General features: G+C 39.6%; 2 protein-coding genes across 4 annotated transcripts in view; both read right to left on the bottom strand.

Annotated features, from left to right (window-relative positions):
• Positions 1 to 4,169, bottom strand: part of Zc2hc1b (zinc finger C2HC-type containing 1B) — a 51,466-nt gene extending 47,297 nt beyond the window's left edge. Inside the window, exon 1 of the mRNA XM_063233425.1 lies at positions 3,567 to 4,169. Within this exon, the coding sequence (XP_063089495.1) occupies positions 3,567 to 3,594 (28 nt within the window). The 5' untranslated portion in view covers positions 3,595 to 4,169. The remainder of the gene's footprint in view (positions 1 to 3,566) is intronic.
• Positions 4,170 to 4,384: 215 nt separating this feature from the next.
• On the bottom strand, positions 4,385 to 15,801 carry Ltv1 (LTV1 ribosome biogenesis factor). 3 transcript variants are annotated; one of them, XR_010042111.1, is made up of 11 exons: positions 15,644 to 15,801; positions 14,804 to 14,935; positions 13,670 to 13,843; positions 10,029 to 10,116; positions 8,561 to 8,702; positions 7,989 to 8,250; positions 6,620 to 6,747; positions 5,587 to 5,720; positions 5,235 to 5,287; positions 4,869 to 5,038; positions 4,385 to 4,747 (listed from the first exon to the last, which is right to left on the bottom strand). XR_010042111.1 is itself a non-coding variant. In XM_003465631.5 (11 exons), the coding sequence occupies exons 1-11, from the start codon at positions 15,644 to 15,646 to the stop codon at positions 4,637 to 4,639; spliced, it is 1,428 nt and encodes a 475-aa protein (XP_003465679.2). In that variant the 5' UTR covers positions 15,647 to 15,800; the 3' UTR covers positions 4,385 to 4,636. The 3 variants fall into 3 exon arrangements, 2 of the variants coding, with proteins under 2 accessions (XP_003465679.2, XP_063089494.1); XM_003465631.5 differs by having other exon boundaries at positions 4,869 to 5,069; positions 15,644 to 15,800; XM_063233424.1 differs by lacking the exon at positions 4,385 to 4,747 and having other exon boundaries at positions 4,868 to 5,038.
• Between the last annotated feature and the right edge of the window lie 4,036 nt (positions 15,802 to 19,837).

Raw genomic sequence — 19,837 nt, 5'->3', positions numbered from 1 at the left:
ATTGCCGTCTTCCCTACACAGTCATCTTTCCCAAAATTGTAAAACAACCTAAGTTCATAAAAACTGAGTTACTACTGTACTGGGAAATACCTAAAAATACTGACATGGGAGATTTTCAAAAAGTTCACCCTATGAGAAAGCTTACCCTCAAATACTCAATGTTTTCTTCCCCTCAAATCTTTTTTTCCCCCTCAACTTAATCATAAACAAAGAGTTTCCAAAGGTCTCAAGAATGTCTCTGGGTAAGTAAGTCCAAAACAAACAAAAAGTAATTTAAAGGAACATTACAGCTCTTGGAATTAAAGACTTTGTAGGAGAAATGAAAAACTAACAAGTAGGAAGGCACTTAGGGTAATCTCCCTGAAAAGAGTAAACTGGTACAAAACTGGTACAGAAACAAGCAAATTAGAGTACCAGCCCAGGTAGTCCTACACCAAATGGATTTGAGAGCAAAGGAGAACATGTGATGAAAGAAGTAATTTTCCACAATTTCAAGGACACAGGCCTCCTGGTTGAAAGAAACGAAGATCATTGTATAACTTCAGAACACTGAAGAAAGACCTTCTACAAACTTCCAGAGAAAAAGAACTTGTTACACACAAGCTTAAGAATCAGAATAGTTTCATACTGCCAAACAGCAAACTGGGAAATTAAAATATGTTTTAAAAAACCCTCTACAAACTTCCAACGTAAAAAAACCTGCAACCTAGAATTTTGTATCATTTTACCACGAGTTAAATATGAAGATAGAGGCCATTTCCAAACATCCAACTTCTCCAAAGGTGTATATCCCATGTACCTTCTTGTGGAATTAGTGGAGCACATGATCTACAAATTATGTGAGGAAAAGATACAAAAAAAGGCAACTCAGCTGCAGAGGGAGATGGCATCCCAGAGCAGAGCACAAGCCGCCCCAGCTGGAGGTGTGTGACAGACACTGGGGGCTAACAGGACCAAGGTACTTCCTGCCTTTGTGATCTTCCGGAGTGTATCCATGGGAAACCGCCTCCTTTCTGTTCTACATGGGGTCTTTCTGTCCATGGCCCGCAAATCTCTCTTTACATCCACACATTTAGATGAGGATGCTCCTTGCACCCTGAGGGAAGCATGCACATGGGTACTGAGACTGAGGTAGGTCCCGTAACCTTTGAAGCAGAAAATATAGCCCAGTCATACAACCTTATGTGTGTAACTCTTTCGATCATAGCTCTAAATCTGCTGAGTTGTTCCCTGGGACTTATAACTGTGTTCTCTGGCATCTGCACACGGAATTCTTTGTGTAAACTACAGAGGCTAAAGTCCAACCCAGGGCCTGTTCAGTTCATCTTCTCCAGGACGCTTCACCTATCAGAGGCAAACACTGCCCTCACAGCCAGCTTTATGCTTCTCTTTCAGTTGTTCAAAAACAGATGATTTTGTGTTTAGGGATACCATTCAGATGGTTTAAAGATAAAACAATAAAAAAAAAAAAAAGGAAGGAAATGTTAGTATAACAGCCTAGATGGTTTACAGATGACTAAGTTTCCTGAGAGGAAAGAGCAGAATAAACTGACAATGGTTCCATAGGCAGCTTCCATATTGTATTTCTGAGCTGAATGGTGGGTGTGTGTTTGACATACCCTCCCATACGTTTCATAACTAAAATACAAGGCTATTAAGAATCTGTAACCTTCTTTTGACCTTTTCTCTCCTGTCCTCTAACTAGAGCACACTTGATAAAGCAAACCAATGCAAGCACCCAAGGTGGCGGGAGGGGGACCAGAAAACAAATCAACAAAACATTAAGTACTGAAAGTTCGCCATAAAGTTCTAAGATGAGTACAACTGTCCTTCACCTAGGTGACATAATCACATCACAATGGTGTGGACACAGTGCCTCACAGACAATATACAGAAAAGGTCACAGCAGGTAAGATACTGAAAGACCTTATCAAGTAGTTTTAAACCAGTCCTGGAGAGTATGTGAACAGGAATAAAAAACAGTTGGCAAATTCGTCATGACTTTGCCGTTTACCCAAGTTCACAGAGGCCCTTTTCATGCTAAGCCCCCTGAATGTGGGTGCTGCTGCTCCCTCCAAGTTTTAAGTATTTTTCTGAAATGTCTGACAGACTCAAACTCATTCAGTCACACACTGCTTAGCAGACAATACCACATGCCAGGCACAGTAAGACACGGAAGATAAAGCTATACACGAAAATTCTGCTAAGTCTGCTGCAGGGAGAAGAGACTAGAAAACAGTCTCGCACATCAGTGAAGCTAAAGCAGGGGAGGAGAAGAATGCAGTTTTTACACACACACTCAGGGAAGCGCTTCCACAGAGGGTGGTAACAAGCACCCACCTTGAGGAAGGCTTGAGACACTTCGGGGGAACAGTGAGTACCAAGCTTCTCATGAATGGCACTTGTCACACTGGCCCCACTGCCCAACCTACATACACCCTCCTTTTCGAAGCCGAATAGTTCTTGACAAGTAAACTTCTGACCTCTGGGAACTCCTACTATTTAGCATGGAGCTTACATGTTCAGTTCCCAGCTACTATTTATAAATGTCTAAACTATCAACCAACTTGAGTGCCTGGCTGTGGAAAGCGGGGGATCCAGGATGCTGCTGGGGGGGAGGGGGCGGGTATTACAAGCTTAAAATATTACAAGCTTAAATTATAATCAATTTATTCTCCAGAATAAAGTTAAGATCTCTTAAGTCTGGAGCTTTTTTGCCTTATGCCACCGTATGCTGAGTCAAGACTTGTGGCTTCATCACTCCTCTAATTGTAAATTATGTTGGTCAAACATACGTCACTGATGGGAACCTTTTAGAGCTCCCCGTGTTACAACTTGCTGTGACATGCACGTAGGTTCACCACCACTGCCCTACAGGAATATAAATAGCACCAGGACAAAGTGACAGCCAGCGTCTAAAGCTTGCTGGTCCTCCGAACCTTCATTTGAGACAGACAACAAAATAAACTCCTGATCCTTTCAGGACTCATATCCCTGATACACAAACCATCAACTGACATTTTGCTTTTGCAGGTTAGCATTTAAAGCTCCTCAGCAAGCTACATCTATTTCTATAGCCAAGTTTTGGTTCATTATCCAATACAGTTATTTTTCAACTCTTTTAAAAAAATGAGGGCCGAGGATTTAGCTCACTGGTATAAGCTCCTGGAAAGTACAAGGTTATGAGTTCGACTCCCGGTACCAAAAAAAAAAAAAAAAAAAAAAGTCCTACATTTTTTTCCTAAGTACTGGAATAAAATACAGTACTTAAGAATGCAGGCCTCCACACTGAGCTACATCCCCAGTTTTTCTTTTCTTTTTTTTTTTTAAATTTAAGACAGAGTACTGCTAAGTCAAAAATTACCCACGCTATGCTTCAGCCTGTAGCCCCTCTACCTCAGCTCCCCACAATGCTGGAATTACAGGTGTGAACCACCATGCTTGGCTCCTACAGTAACTTATTTAAACTGGTAACATTTGGTAGAACAAGATTACCTCAGCTTTGGAAAAGCCAAAAACTAGAGATGAAAATATTTCTTGTAATTTAGATATCAAATGTAGCTCACCTGCCAAAAATGGTTCTGTCTTAAACATTCTGGTCCTCACTCAGTGAGGACCCAGAGGCCACAGCTTTTATAGTCCAGTCTGGGTAACATCAGTCACTGATGGAGCAATAAGGGGTGGCTGCAAAAGTCACAGTTTACCAAATAATTAACAGCTGTGATGGAGCCAACTGCTTAAACCTTCAGTCTGTAGACGTTAAAAGAAAAACACCCCATCAAAAACATGCAGTCTTCAGCTACGTATTTTTGTCAGATATAAAAGGTTCCAAGTATTAAATAATGTTAAAAAGACAACATTCTGCTTTTTAGTAATATGCTGCCTAAGTGAGCACAACACTAGTTTTTAAACTGAAGTAGAGTTCTGATTTTGAGCTAGGGAGTTACTAAAGCCAAAGTAGTTTTTTCTTGATTACTTTTTCAACTATTCTGTTCCTGCCTTCACTATTCCTAAATCCCCAAAGTCATCCAGAAATGTAACAGGACATCTGAATTCTAATGACTTTAATATTCGGTTTTACCCTTCCTTTGAAATGGTCCTTTTGTATACAAGAAGAGAAAATAGCTTCCGACTAGTGGAATCTTCTCAGGAAAACTCTTCTCACCACTGAGCAGGATAAACTCAGCATTTCAAAGTTGAGTTTAACCAGGCCACTTTTCTACATACAGCAAATTAAACCATGAAATTCCTGAAAAGGCGTGGAGAGGTTTCAAAGAAATATTTGAGAACATCTGCAAAAAACAACTATGACAACCATACAAATAAATGAATACATCAATTCCATTCAAGTTATGAAGATATTTTCCTTTAACTTATCCAAACATTTCATATTTATGAAGTCATTTATTTCAGGGCAAATCTAAGCTTATAATTTAAATTAAAATGTTACAATATTTACAAGACAGTTGATAGGAAAACTTGGTGGTACAAAATACTCTTAAGTATTCTATTTCTCTCTCTGCCATCTGCTCCTTAAAAATGGCAGCGCACACAGTGGCCCCTGAAGACCTGGCTGCTTAGTGCGCACACGTGGAGCCCCTGATGGGAACACGCCTCCTCCTCAGCATCCCACCACCTACAGCTTCAGACCTTCCACGTTCTTCTTCAAGTTCAGCAGCTCCTTTTCCTGTCTTCTCTTCTCCAGCTTGAACGCTAATTTGTTAGCTTTCTTCTCCATTCTTCGTTCCTGTACAAGAGGATCCGTAAGTTATTCACATCCTTAACATGACACAAACTACTGTTCATGAGGAAAGAACATTCCTGGACTCCCCTCCACCAACTCTTTGTAAACTTAGAAACTATTTTACCTTGCGCTCCTCTTTTATAGCTTGCTTTCTTGCTCTCTTCCCCTCTTTGCTTTCATGTTTTGAACGTGGCTGAGTTGATACCCGGGGCAGATCACTGCCATTAATCATCTGCATTCGTTCGACTTGCTTTGCTGTGAGTCCTTTCTTAGGTAAGACATTGAGAGGTATTCCTGTTTTAGAAGATAAGTGGATTTGTTTGGGCTGAAATAAAGATGATAGAACTAGTTATTTCCTATTCCCATTAAATGTAGCTCCTAAATAACACTGATGCTGCTTAGCCACGAAAGTGAATGCTGCAATGAGAATGTGAGCACACTCTGTTCCCTAAAGTAGGTATTTAAATAGGCTCAGGACACCCAGACTTACCTTTGGTTGGTATTTGATAAGCTGTGGATGGTTGTATAAATTGGAGTATGTACCTTACCAAAAAAAAAAAAAAAAATCAGGTTATCAGTATGTAAATTCTAGTTCAGAAAAAATTACTGTGTTCCTATTATATTCCTGACCATGGTGATGCAAAATAATACTGGAGTCTCTCTGATAAAATGTTTTAAAATTGTTTATAACTCAGTAATAGGAATACTCCCCTTTATACATTCTTTCCACATACTGCCTAAAAGCTTAACTTCTATTGAAAAATGTATGCATTTTTCAAAGCTGATGTACTTAACACTGTAAAATTACTAATAGTTTGAGCAGTAGACACTAAGATACTTACTGCAAATGGATTCGCAATCCCACTTCTCTTTGGTTTCTTCAAGAACTACAGTAATCATCTCTTCAGATTCTTCAAGCTCATCCACTGGCAGGTCTTGATCCTCAAAAGGTTCAAGAGTATTCAATTTTATACAACTTTGGGTTGAAGTTTTTAAAATAAAGAAAGGAGAAAAACAAAACCCATTATGGTTGTTACTCAAACAGCTATGAAAATAGTGAATTTTAAAATCCACATGCTCCTGTGACCACCTGTCATTTTCAGTCACATGTGGCCGTACCCATCCCTGCTTCTCCGTCCCAGTGTGTTTTGGACATTCACTCTGCTAACTGATAAGGGGCTCGACTCTTTGTAAGGTTAGAAAGAGAGCTACACATCAAACAAGATGGTGGTTTCTCTAGGACAGGCCTTTTTAAAACACAGAAAAGGATTAGCCTATCATGTTTTCAATGCATTTGGATACTTCACACTGTGTAACCCCTTTTCCTACTGAGAGACCCATGTGGTGAAATGATCACAGAATACAGCACTTTGCTAGCAGGTTTAAACACCTTGCCAGTTTCTCCTAGAGAAGTCAACTAAATAATTTGCTGATCAGTTCTGCTAGTCCAACTGGAGAGAAAAACTCATTTCTCTATGCCGTAAATATCTGCCTCTTAGAACTGCTAGCATTTCAGAAGGATGAAAAGAAAATGGACTCTTAGAAGCCAGAATAACTCTTTACCAAACAGACTAGAAGCACCGCCCTAGTCTCCAAATGAAAAGTCTTCATATTCCCACCAGGGCTCTTCTAAGTCACTGGGGCTGAGTCAGTAGTTCCTTCTATTTTCTTACTGTCATATTTAGTGTCAGAATTCAATTCTTAAATGTAGACAAAACATGTGACTTTATGAGCCAAAGTTTGTGGAAAATGTACTGTTCCCTCGATGATGATTCTGATTAGGTGGATTTTTTCCCACAAGTCAGTTGTATAAGAATAGATCCTAATTAGAGATGGAATAAAAGCAGACAAGCAAGAAAAAAAAAATCGCCATACTTCTCAGCCTTCTCTTTATAGTAGTCATTCAAAACTTCTTGTAAGCGATTGCTGTCTACTTGAATGGAACCTTCCAATTCAGCATTATCCAGAGCTCCAATTTCATCATCATCATATTGTTCATAAAACTGGAATATAAACGGAAAAAGGATTATCATGAAAAATAAATTACTCATTACTACATTAAATGTTACTTTTATCCCACATAATTTTTAAGCACTACCGTAAGGTCACACCAATGGTAAATTAATGAAAACAGCAGGGATTTAATACCCTTGATAATAGGGCCAGTTACTGCCAGATTCACATGCAGATTGAAGACAGGCTCCTCTTTAACATGGAAAGGGAAAGCAGCTATTCTACTTGGGTTGGATACTAACATGCTTGGCAGAAATCTTTACCTCAGAATGTTTAATATTTTGAAATTCCTCGGTTATAGAGCCTAAAAGATCATGTAATTGAACACAGCCTCCTATTAGTGTATCCATTTCATGCTTGTTTAGATGGCATTCACTGTTATTTGGCTTTGTTGAAGAATACTCAGGTGGTGGTCCATCTCCTGACCAGTGAAGAGCTAACAGCTGGCCTCTCATGAAAGAGATGAAGGAAACATACTTTCTGAAGATGCAGCTAAGTCAGAACCTCTGCCCTGAGTTCATTTTGAAGGAAACCATCTCATCACTCTATCATTTATTAAACAGTGTGAACTCCTACCATAGGCCACATACCACTTTAGGGCTTGGGATATACCAGTGAAACACACAAGAATCTCTGCCCTTAGGGAACTTCCATTTGAATCCGAAACAAACCCACACACAACATAATGTAAGACACAAATCAGAAATGATAGCAGAAGGTGGTGAGTGCTACTGGGCAGCGTGAGTAGGGCAGAGACCTGAACACACACAGTCCACAGGACAGAAATGGAAGCTCTGAGCCGGTCAGTCAAAGGACACCCCAATCCAGGATAATGTAATTCAAGCCTTTAGAGTATCCTGTATCCTTTTTCTTTTGTGTTAAGGGTTGCCTTGTTTGAAAACTCCAGGTATGAGAAACTGAAAGAAATACAATTTCATTTATACTCGGGTCAACACTTTAGGAAAACAGCTTGGAGACTTTGGTCAGAGAGACTCACAATCAAAATCTCAGTTCTCAGGTCAGTCAGAATGTTTTAACCAGTCGACATTCTGGGCCTATTCTATTCCTTTCAGAACTAGAACTACGGTGGTTTTATGCTCTTTTTAAATTTAAAACAAACAAACAACCCCCAGCTGTTTCTGTCCTTGATAGTTTTAGCCTTTGGTTCTAATCCTGTTCTTTTCCAACAATGATGTTTACTAGGATTCAGTGTCATTTGGGGGGACCTCACCTTCTCAAATCTCTCGTCATGTAGGGTCAGCTGCTCATTTCTCCTCATGACTGAGGAAGTCATAGAATACTCTGTGAAGCGACTTTTTGTTTCCTCCTCCCAGAACAAATGCTTTTCTATGGGCCTGTGAGCATCTCCAAAGAAGGATGGCACATCTTCATCTGACAATGGGCCTGCAGAGTTGTGGTCACCTGCAGAGTCACTGCCACTCCCTGTCTCGTCCTCATCTTCCCACTCACTGCTGTCTTCACCCTCAGATTTCCTGTAGCCAGAGTCAAAACAAGAAAACTTTACACAAATAAAACTAGAGAGCACTCAGGAAAGGTTTTGGTGTAGGCAGGAACAGAGAGGCTGCTTGACCAAGCAGGCAGAGTTAAAAAAAAAAAAAAAATGAAGGGGTAAACAAAATTCTTATGATGTCAGCCAGCACTATCAATAGCTGGCAGAGGCCTCATGTCTCAGATAAAGTCTAAATACTCTTGCAGGTCTCTCCCCAACTATGATGTGGTTACCCTCCTTCTCAAGAAGCAGCAGTCCTAGGTCAACTTTACTTAGAAACAAACTACACGTACGGAATATCCATCCCTTCTTCCTTTTCTGTTGGCCTATTGGCCTGAAGAATAAAGTCATCTTCAAGCATGTTCTCTGGATCATCAAAGTCAAAATCATCATCAAGAGCAGCAACAATGTCAGGATCAAAATCTAGTCGAGGGCCTAAAAAAAAAAAGGAGCAAAAATGTACAATTTACTTAATCTAAATACTGAATACTGTAATATTCTAGACTCTAGTTAGGTAGTGAGGATAAAATAATTATGTTCAAGTTTGATCTAGTTAAAAACAGACATAAAGATGGGAGAAAAAAATTTCTCCTCTTGTAATTTTTGTTCTTCCATAAATCTAGATTATTCAACTTTGTTTATTTAGCAAACCTCAAAGCTTTCACCTGCAGAAAGAAACTATGCTTCGAACTAATTCACAATGAGTACCTACAGAATACTGTATTTTCTGTCTTTTCAGTAATGTAAAAATCTTTAATAAATTCTGATTTCTTCAGCTATACTCTTCTATCTGAAAAATAATAGAGTTCAGGAAAATTAAGTTCAAATTTTTATCAGGTACAGCTTGCAATACCACATGCTACATGGCCACTGCTTAACTCTAACTCCTATCCTTGCTTCTGGCATGCTAAAATGTAGGCGGCTTCAGACACTCATGTCTCTTAGCTTCTCTACATACAGTCTTCTGTCTGGAATAACCTCTAATCTCTACCCCTCCTTCCTCCCACTTAAAGTCTGGGGTGTAACGCAGTGGTTGTGCATTTGCTTGGCGTATGACAAACTTTGGGTTCAATATCCAGCAACAAAACAAAAAAATCAACTCAGATATCTTCTAGGAAGCCTTGCCCAACTCCTTGAGACTAGGTCTGATATCCCTCCATCCACCAGTCTTGATACACTTCTGTACTGAAATTTTGATTTCTCATTTATTATCTTATAACTGGCATAAATTCCTTGTAGTCTGGAACTATGTTTTATTCTGGCTTAATTGAAGCCCTTACCACACTGGCAACTCAAAAATCTATAGATTGAAAGCTACAGGACAAGTGATGGCAAATAATTAGGCCACTCAGAAAACACCAAACACTAATTTGGAGGATTTTTGTGTTTGTTCTAAACCACAATGCCGGTACTGAACATTTATTAAAAATCCACTTTTTCAGTGTAAATACATAGTAGAATACATTTCTATAATATGCATTTATGCCCTGGGGAGAAATTTTGAAAGATGAAAGGTTATTGTTCAAAATTACACTATCTGTAGATGTCATTATTATTGTCATAAGAAGTTAAGTGATGTTAAAATTTCCCTATTAAAGAAATAAGTAGTTTTCCCATGATTTTCTCCATATAGAATCTCTAAAGTTCTAAGAATGTGAAAGCATAATACAAAAGAACCACTCTCCTCTCCTCCTCATGAATTTAACTTGAATTCTGACCCATCTCATTGTCTCATTTATTAGGTATGGAAACTACACCCACCTGAAACTGGAGCTGCTTTATTTAACAATCCAACATCTTCCTCAAACTCTGATGCAAACACTGATGAAGGCAACTTAATTCCAGTGCTCTTAGAAAGAAACCACATGAATGTTAGACTTACTTACAAAATACTTGTCCACTACTTGACTGGATTGAAAAGTATCCCCTTAAAATTCACATCTGGCCCCTCCATCTGTGACCACATGTAAAATAACACTGGCAACAGCCTGTGCCCTCTGAAACTGTTGTTAAAATTTACTTGTCATTAAAAGATATTAAGAGACAAGACCAGCTGTACTCCAAAGGGTGAGGAGGCTTCGACCTAATAAATGGATTAACACATTCATATAACGGATTAACAGGTCACTGTGAGAATAGCTCTGCTATAAATGCCACTTTTGCTAGGTCTGCCATGTGTGCCTGTGACCTCATGTGCTACCTTGGTCTCTGCCCACAGCAGCATGGCCACCGGCAGATGTGGCCCCTCAACCTTGGATGTGAGCAAAAATAAGTCTCTTTTCCTTGCAATTTACCCAAGTCCATGGTGGAGTAACTATCAGTCATAAAAGTACACTAAGTCCTTGCAGATGTAACAGGTTGACACGAGGCTGTACTGGATTAGGGTGTATTCTATAAAAGGGCACAGCAGGGTGAACCGCATGTGACAACGGAATAGACTGCGGTGTCGCATCCGCGAGCCCAAGCACTGTAAGGAGTGAGTGCCAGCAAGGCCCAGACGTGAGCGCCTCACCCCATCTCCCCAAGCCCAAGAGGAATGGAACCTGTGAATACATTCGTTTCAGACAAATTTCTGGCCTCTTGAACTGTGAGAATATAAATTTCTGTTGTTTTAAATTACCAATTGCCCTAGGAAACTGTGACAACCGCATTTTGCAATCTCTTACCCAGTGCCAGTCATATATTCCTATCTGCATATCTCGGCATCACCTCAAAGCCACCCCTGCAACACTTCACAGCACCCGCTCCAGTTCACTCTTCCATCTAGACCCTAAGCCCTGAGTACCAGAGGTGTCAGGGGAAGAACAGGAAAAAAGGCTAAACAGCGTATCTGCCCGAGACAGATCTCCACGGGCTTCTAGATTCAAATCCAGATCTTTTAGCCCCAACTCCCTGAAGTATCAGAATAAAATTTAATTTTTTCTTGTTAAACTGGCAATAATGTCTTCATTTCTGGTCTACTTTTTCGCTGAATCAGCTGTCTTAAACCCCTTAGTGGTCATAAATCATCTCTGTCCCTATGTCCCTTTGACCTCCTGCAGAGTAAATTCACTCCCTCCCTTGGGCATCATCCTGCTTATGGTTACCCGAGACAGATTACCACAGCAGTCCACCCCTAATCTAACCTTCACACCTCTGCCAGCTTAAACTCCCTTAATACCTCTATCAAGTGACTTTCTGAAACTTGTACCAAATCCTGATTTTCACTTTGTGTGTAAGCTCCTGGTTTTTCAAGGCCTTATAAAACAAGAACTACTCCAAGTTCTCAAATTTTTTACTTTTACTCAGTTAAGACCACCGAATAAAGCCCGCGTAGTGCCTACCCACCACAGAGTAATTCAAAACAATTTAGTGAGCATGTACACGCCTACCACTGCAGCCCACAGCAGTCCCGCATTTCTCGGCTTCCTCTCGGAACTATTTTTCATGCTCTTTAGCAGCAGCCACGACACTCACAAAAAGATGCCTTCAAGGTGGCAAGAATGATGGAAGAAGTGTGCTCTAAGCAAGGAGGAGGATTCTGAAGGGCATTAGTGGCAATACTGTGACAAATTCTTATTCAAAAACAAGTGTTTTTGTGTTATTCACCCATTTAACTTGTTCAATGTAATTTTTTTTTTATTTTTGGACATTACATTACTCATGTAAGAATTACTAACTCTAAAACTGTGATATTCATACGTCATCTGTCTTAAAGGAATACCACATATATTTTGTATTCTTCTACCTCTGTATGTTATATCTGAATATCATGCCAGAAACTGGCTGAGATGACACTGAAAAAGACATGGACAAGTCATATACTGACATGGATCTCATTTCCAGACATTTACTGTCCTTCAAGTTAAGTCTGCATTAGGATTTTATGTGACATAAAGCCAAAGGCAAATATCTTATCAAAATAAATAAAATGATATATAACCTATGATAAAAATAGTCTTTTAGTTTTTAACTATATCACTCTGACCATCCTTAGAATTCTAGGGCAAGGGGTCAAGCTGTATTTAGTAAATTTACCTGTAGTTTTTCAGCCTTTGAAAGCTAGTCAAAAAATGGTATACATAATTCAGTTTTAGTATTTTGATTACTTTTGATTGATTACTTTTGTTGTTAGAGACATTAACTTTTTTTTTTTAAACTGGTTGCAACAGTTTCCAACTATACCCAGTTTGCCCAGCTATTTCCTGCAATAGCAACACTCATTCTTCTCATGTGAAAACCAGGGCAAGCTAAAACTCATTTCTCTACCGTCCTTCTTTAATGTCCTACAATCTGTTTCTAAGGTTTAATCTGTTTTGAACTATTCAATTTTGTAGCTGGTTACAAACTGGTAAAAACAGTCCATGGGATCAATTCACATTTTTGCACAGCACTAAATAAAAATCAACGGCATTTTTGTTTTTAAATATAATTCACTTGTCTTTGCTGTAAATACAACTGAGGTATTCATTTAATAAGTTGATTCTGCTAAAGACCAATTAATGATTACTTTTACCTATAATGAATTAAGGACTAGGAGCTAGCCTTATATTGCTAATACATTCAGTCAAGAGTTGCAACTTTTACTTTAAAACAGTACTAGGCCCCTCTTTTCTTTCCCGATATGGGGTATTGAAATAAGTGAGCTATCAAAGTAATACTATTAACATAATGCCTTGAGGATGAACAAACAGAAGCTGGTTGGATGATGGCTGAGGGTGGTGAGGAGTAGTGGGATGTGGGGTCTTAGAAAAGAGGACACCTAGACACCTGGTTCACCCAGGGCCTGCTGCACTTATCACCTCTTTCTTTGAGGTGATATCAGAAACTTAACCCTTTCCAACTCTTCTTCAACAACAAGCTGAAAAAAAGCTCTGATCTCATTTCCCTGTGGGAAGCAACGTTAGACCATCACAGAGCCGGATAACAGGAACATTGAAGTCTGTTTTCTTGCTTCTATAATCTCAATGTCTCTTTTGTAAAAATGCCACATGACATACAAATAGCTACAACGAAATTCATACTGAAAGACAACAGAGCACATGGATACCCTTAACATAAACAGGGGAAAGAGAACTTAACGCGTAGCACTAGCTCCATACAAATACAGTATGTGCTCATTTATACTTTAGTGGACCACACACAACTGCTTTTCTATTGAAAGTGCTGCCTCACATGACCATATCTATAAATTAAAGGTTCTGAAACTGGCCAAAGACTTACTTTTGACACTTACCACTAGCAACAAGGTGGCCTACTCTCGATAACATATACACATGCACACATAATTTTAGGTAGAAATGTGGCCCATGTGTACTCTTCAGACTATCACCATTTCTTGCCCCAGGCAGTTATCTTGCCCTTGGTTGCTTTACTCATTTCCACACTCACGCTCTAACACACAGGTTGTTGAGCGGGCTTACAGGAGTTACTGAAGATTCTTCCTTCTCATCTCTACTGCTGTATGCACTGGAGGTGTGGGTGGGGATAAGCTCCGAGGGCCCTGATGTTTCTTTCAGGTGCTGCAGGTAGTCATAGTCATCATCAAAAAACACTCCATACTTCCTCTGTTCTGCTCGTCTTTCTTCATCATTTATCTTAGATAACAAACAAAATGGAATTAGTGACTCTTCCACAAATAAGGTCCAGGAATCTTACAATGAGCACAATGTTCACAATAGAACACATATGCCACATGAGACTAATGAGACAAAGAATTTTGACAAAATCAGGAAATGCAGCTTCTAAGCCGTAAGGCCATATAAAATTAAAATTGAATGAAAACAAGCCAAGTATTGTGTCAGATGCCTGAAGTCACAGTTACTTGGGAAATTGGGAGGTAGATCATTTAAGCCCACAAATTTGAGACCAACCTGGGCAACAGAGTGAGATCTTATCTCAAAAAGAAAGTAGAAAATACTTTCCTCTCAGAACAAAAGCAATTCCTAGGACTATTAGACATCTCTTTGCAAACATTGGAGCTAAAAAATAAACTTGCACTAGCCTTCTATTTGGATGATTAGAAGACTTGAGGGCTCTGAAAGGTAAGTATACTCTTGTATTTAAAGGCACTCCCCTCCCCCCCAAATCAATGTACAAGAAAACCAGTTCTACTGAAAGGGTAAATATGACTAATGTCCTTCATCACTTTCTTTTATGTTATCCACTTTTAACAAGTCAAATCAACCTTTACAAAGCTCCCTGGCATTTTCTAAAGCCAATCCCTAAGCTCAGAGGTTTTACATTTCATGAATGATCAGGAGGCACAACCAAAATCTATGAAGAAGAGATCATGAAATGGCAGGGCTCTAGGAAAGCAAATATTGAGCATATGGTTATGCCTTAAGTAACATCCATGCAACGTTGTAACCAATGGTTTAGTGAATATTTACCACTACTCCAGATTTGTTCATTTAAAAGTCTCACTCAGAGCACTTGCCCTGATCTCATGAAGCTCTGGGTCTGACCCTGAGCGCTACAAAAACGAACAAAAAAGCAAAACAAAAACTCTACCAAAAGTCCACCTGCAAGTTACGGGCTAAAAGAACAGGACTTACTTTATGTGTGGGCAACAGAACCCTCTGGGGTGCAGTTTCATCTGCTGCTAAAGGATCTCGCTGGCTCCGGTGGACCAAGTGAAAAGACACAGCTTTCTTCTTCTCTATAAAGGGTTTTTTCTTTCTGTGAGGCTTTGAAGGAAACGAACCAGAACAAGTCATTAAAACAGAACCAAAATTCGGTGGATCATACCACAGCTCTCACATGTACCTGCAATACATCAAGTTAAGAGTCAACATACTTTTCCAATCTACACTTCCGGGACAGAAAAAAAGGCTGTGCTGTATAAAATCCATACTTACCTTCTGTCAACAAACCTTAGTTTGGCACCTAGGCTGTGCCAGACTGATATGGGAGCTGGGAATGCAGCAATGGGAAAGTCAGAGAAAGTCTTCATTCTCGGCAAGCAAATCAGATAATTACAGAGAAAGGAAATTAAACACTGTGATGTACCAACAACATAGAGTTCCTTTGGTCTGGTTGCCCTAGGAAGGCTCCTCACAGAAACCAGAAAGTCCAGGAGCCCGCCACAAGAAATTCTGAAGTAGACCGTTCCAAACAGGGTAAACTTCACCAACGAGTGAATAAAGCCAGGAGAGGTACAGCTACTATTTTAAGATTATCCCCGTCCATATTATTTCGCTACTCAACCTTGATGCTCAAAGGAACCAACGAAGTGGCCTCACTTTTGGCCCAATCTTATTCTCTCGCACAAGTTCTCTTTTTCCCAAAGCAAACAGGAAGAAGAATGCAACTCCAACGCCAAGAGTGACCAGCAACGGCCCCTGTCTCTATGAAACCACGGCGTACAGCCGCAGAAACAACCTACGCTTGCTTACCATGTTGCTGCCGTGCGGCGCTCACTCCCACCAAACGCAGCAAGCCCACTCTCCAAATCCCGGAACCCCGGCCCCGTCCGTAGGACTCACGGCACGTGCGTCCACAAGTTCCGGGAGGTACGTCACGCAGCCACCCGTGAAAATCCACCAATCCCCGTGGAGTAGCCGAGTCGATGCAGGAAGTGACGTCAGTACATTCGCCTCAAAGATCGCGAGAGCCACTGGGAGGTGGGGCTAACTTGGTTCCCTCCTCGCGGTGGGCGCGCTTTCGGGACTGAATTTTTTTTATCCCGGAAAGGAGTTACTGGGGCCGTGAACGAAGGTTCCTGCTGATGGACAAACTTCGTTTTCTAGCATTCTTTCTTGGGATCAGGGGTCAAATCCAACATCTCCATTGACTGATATTCTTTACCTGCTTTCAACTGTAAACAAACAAAAACCCCTGTGCAGGGACGCAGAAGGGAGGTAGCCACATTTCTGGACCCCAAAGTTTGTTTTTCTAGGGGCGGGGGGTGGAGTCAGTTACCCAGCAACGGAAGACGGGGCGTGGCCTTCCTGCTGCGCGCTAGATTGACTCTTCACGTTACACCCTTTAAAGAATTGAGTTCATAAATTCATTAACAAAAAATCCCTGAACTGCTAGCTGTAGACGCATTTTAAGCAATAAGATATATTCAAAACCTCTCTGTGTTTACATGCAGTATGTAATAAAGGCAGAAACTAGTAATTCTCTTCCAAGACTTTTCCTCATGTTTTATCGTAGTTTAAGGAAGTAAGCGTCAAGTGTACCTTCCCTAAGAAGACTTGTAGCAGGTGCTGGAGTAACATTCACAGCTTTTTCGGGCAAAAATAATAATAAAAGCAAAATTTTCCTAGTAGTCTTAGCCTCAAATTTATTTCCACTTCTGAATATCTGGTGTCTTTCCAGTGTCTCAATTATCTTGGAATGTGGCTATAATTATGTCTAGCATATTACTACTAAAAATTACCAAAAATATTTTACTATATGAAAATACTATTATTTTCATATAGTAAAAATTATAGAAATGATTTAACACTACTCAAGTCGTCTAGTGTTAAAACACTTTATGTTTCTGTGTGCCAGGGACACATTACTATTATGTGGAAATAAGATCCACGAAGACATTTTCGGTATCAGTGTGTTGTGTTTAACACTGCATCCACCGCCTGATAAATATATTCAACAAATATTTAAGTGAATTAAGGATCCAGCACTTTACCTAAATTATGTCATTTTCCCCCATTACCAAAGCACTATGAAAGAGGGGTTACTCTCTTCATCCCTTCATAACTAAAACTGAGGCATAAAAACATCTTAGGGATTTTCTTTGGTCACATAACTACTAACTGGCAGGTCCAGAGTTTAAACTTGGTGAGTTCAAGTAGAGCTTGGCCACCTAACAACACTGCTTGCTTTTTTTCTTTCTTTTGCATAATATACTTACTTTGCATTCGTTAGTCTAACACACTGAACACTGTATTAAGCCCTTTGTATTCATGATATCATTTGAGTTTGACAAAAAACCTGTGAAGAACAATTAGGTGACACAAAGTTGATCTCACATGGAAGAGTTTGCCAATTCAGAGAATTGGCAAAGTTACTTACCCAAGATCACAGTAAGTGGAAAAGCTCCAAGTGTAGTGTAAGGGGCTGCTTTAGGAGAGTAGTACACTTACCTGAATTTTAATTGCCTCCTGAAGACAGACAGCCAGTACATTTTTTTTGCTACCTGCTAAATAGTCAAATGTATCACTGCATTACTCATTTTGTCACATTTGTCATTTTTAACACTAAATAACTTGTTTTTCTGTATAATGTCCATTCTCTGGCTTTAGATAAAGTTAAATTCTTGCATTGAGATGTGTTATGTGTGTGTACCAACTCCCCATAAGAAATGTCATTATGTAATGCAAACATACTAACAAAAATAAAAGCTAAAAAAAAGAAACTTGGTATCATATGTTCTTCAGTCATCAATTTAACATCATGTCCTTTCTTTTCATCAAATACCATTCATGAGCCAATCCTGTCAAACTGTTTGCAGTTCCCAAAATGTACCTGAGAGAAGTGGACTCTATCTGCCATCTCAAAGACTTTTCAAGTCTTAATGTTTATCTGTTCCCCTCAGTTGAACCTTAGACTTAAGTTTCCTCAAGAGGGGTAGTAATTCACAAAAGAATTGCTCCAAACCATCCAGAGAGGTGGTCAGTTGGGATCCTCAAGAAATGATCAGAGTGATCAGTCCAAAGCATTTATTAAGAGAATTCATAATATGCTTGAGTGGAGTGTTGTATGTTCACAACAAAGGAGGCAGATTGTGAAGTGTTATGGTTTATATCTAGATGCCTCATGCACTCATAGGTAGGGCTTTTGCAAACTCATTAGATCATAGATGTGGCTACTTGATTAGTCCACGGACAGGCTTATAGCTGGATGTGACACTGGGAGGTTAATCCTGGTGGGAAGAGATGGCTAACTGTGGGCATGGTTTAGAAGGAGAATATATATAAGGAGATATATAATATATATCCTTCCACTTCCCTTGATGGCTGTTTCGTGACTGCCATGCCGTAAACTTTTTCTCTGCTGCCATGCTGCTTTGTACTTGGAACCAGTCCACTTTGGACTGAAACCTTTACAAACTGTGCCAAAATAAACCTCTCCTTTAAATTGTGAGTGTTAGATATTTGGTCCCAGGAATGAGACAGTAACTAAGACATGGAGTTTGTATGTGAGTTTAAGAAAGCTGGCTCAGGGCTGGGGCTAATTCCTGTGTTTAGCACATATTTGAATTTTTTGATATTTCAGGCAATAACTTACACAGCTTTATCAGTGCCTGGGAGCATTCAATACGTGGGCTTGGATTCAAGGCTACAGTGGGGAGAAAAACTCCATGCAGCTGGCCAGATCACACAGCAGTCAAGGTATTCCGTGTATCGGTCTGTATCTGGAAAGAAAGTGGGGGGGATCTGGGGGACTCTTCACCTTTTCTGCTTGTAGGAAATTTCCCCATATTCTTCAAAACTAGAGTTGGTCCCAAAGATGCTTGCTGTATCTTGTGAAACCTCTCAGTTACACAACATTGTAAACCCTTATTTACATGTCTCTACAACTTACAAATAAGTTGTCTGTAGCAACTTATTTGAAAGCAAGGATCTTTTTCTTACTAGTTCCATAGTAAAGGGCACTTTAAATATGTTTAGCTACTAAACTTTTAAGTAGATAGGGTTTTTTTTTTCAAAATTTGAGATTGAAAAACAGAAATTTAAGTGTCTTTTGCCTCACAGTACAAAACAGTCTGAAACCAAAATGCAAACCAAGGTATAGTTTGGGGGTCACATCTTTAACCATTAAAATATATTCCATTAAAAAATAAATTCCAGTGGGGCATGGTAGTACACTCCTTTAATCTCAGTATTTGGGAGGCTGAGGCAAGAGGATCACTACAAATTTGAGCCTGGTGTGTGCTACACAGTGAATTCTAGGCCACCTGAATTTGTAGTGAGACTGGATCTCAAAACAAACAAACAAACAAACAAACAGAAATAATCTAACAAACAAAATCCACTCCCCTTCCAAAATCTCATTAACAAATACTCAATACATATAGGGAGCCTACAGAGACTGTTTTACATGCTGTCTTAATATGGAAAAATTGGTATTTTAAAGTGATGAACAAGAATTTCTGCTTTCAATTATGCCTTGAAATGCTCCCTCTCTAGGAAACGAGCTCAGCCACTGAAACCGTGTTTATCATATTGGCCCCATTTATATGCCACTCGGTTTTTGTACTTAGAGAACTACTTTCCATCAGCAGCACTCAAAGATTCCCGAGTACCAGGAAACTATCGTACACAAAAGGGGAGAGAAATTTCTTGGGGACAGCCAAACTAAATAGACTCTGAAGCAGTAACTTCAGGAATTATAAATTACATGCCTGGCAATATTAACAGTGCTTATGGAGGTATTTAATTTTTAAAAAGGGCAAAAGCATCAAGATGGATAGACCAAGAAAATAAAGCAATGAAAAATCCATTAGTAAGGAATTAATTGGAGACAAGTACAAGCCATTCATACAATGGACTACTGTGGAGCTGTTGAGGCAGATCAACCACTTACTGAGCCAGGAAAAAAAACCAAAAAAACAGGTTGCAGGATGCCATGGTGGGTCA

The sequence above is a fragment of the Cavia porcellus genome, unplaced genomic scaffold (assembly GCF_034190915.1).
Source record: "Cavia porcellus strain 051 isolate PalLab524CR breed Dunkin Hartley unplaced genomic scaffold, mCavPor4.1 scaffold_22, whole genome shotgun sequence".
NCBI classification, from domain to species: Eukaryota; Metazoa; Chordata; class Mammalia; order Rodentia; family Caviidae; genus Cavia; species Cavia porcellus.
The sequence above is the reverse complement of the archived record's forward strand: the minus strand, read 5'-3'. Positions and strand labels throughout refer to the sequence as shown.

Coding starts and splice junctions, on each gene's coding strand:
- Ltv1 (XM_003465631.5), bottom strand. Junction 10,117..13,669: donor AAGAATCTTCAGTAACTCCT/GTAAGCCCGCTC, acceptor TTTCTTTCTAAG/AGCACTGGAATTAAGTTGCC. Junction 6,748..7,988: donor ATGACGAGAGATTTGAGAAG/GTGAGGTCCCCC, acceptor TTTATATTCCAG/TTTTATGAACAATATGATGA.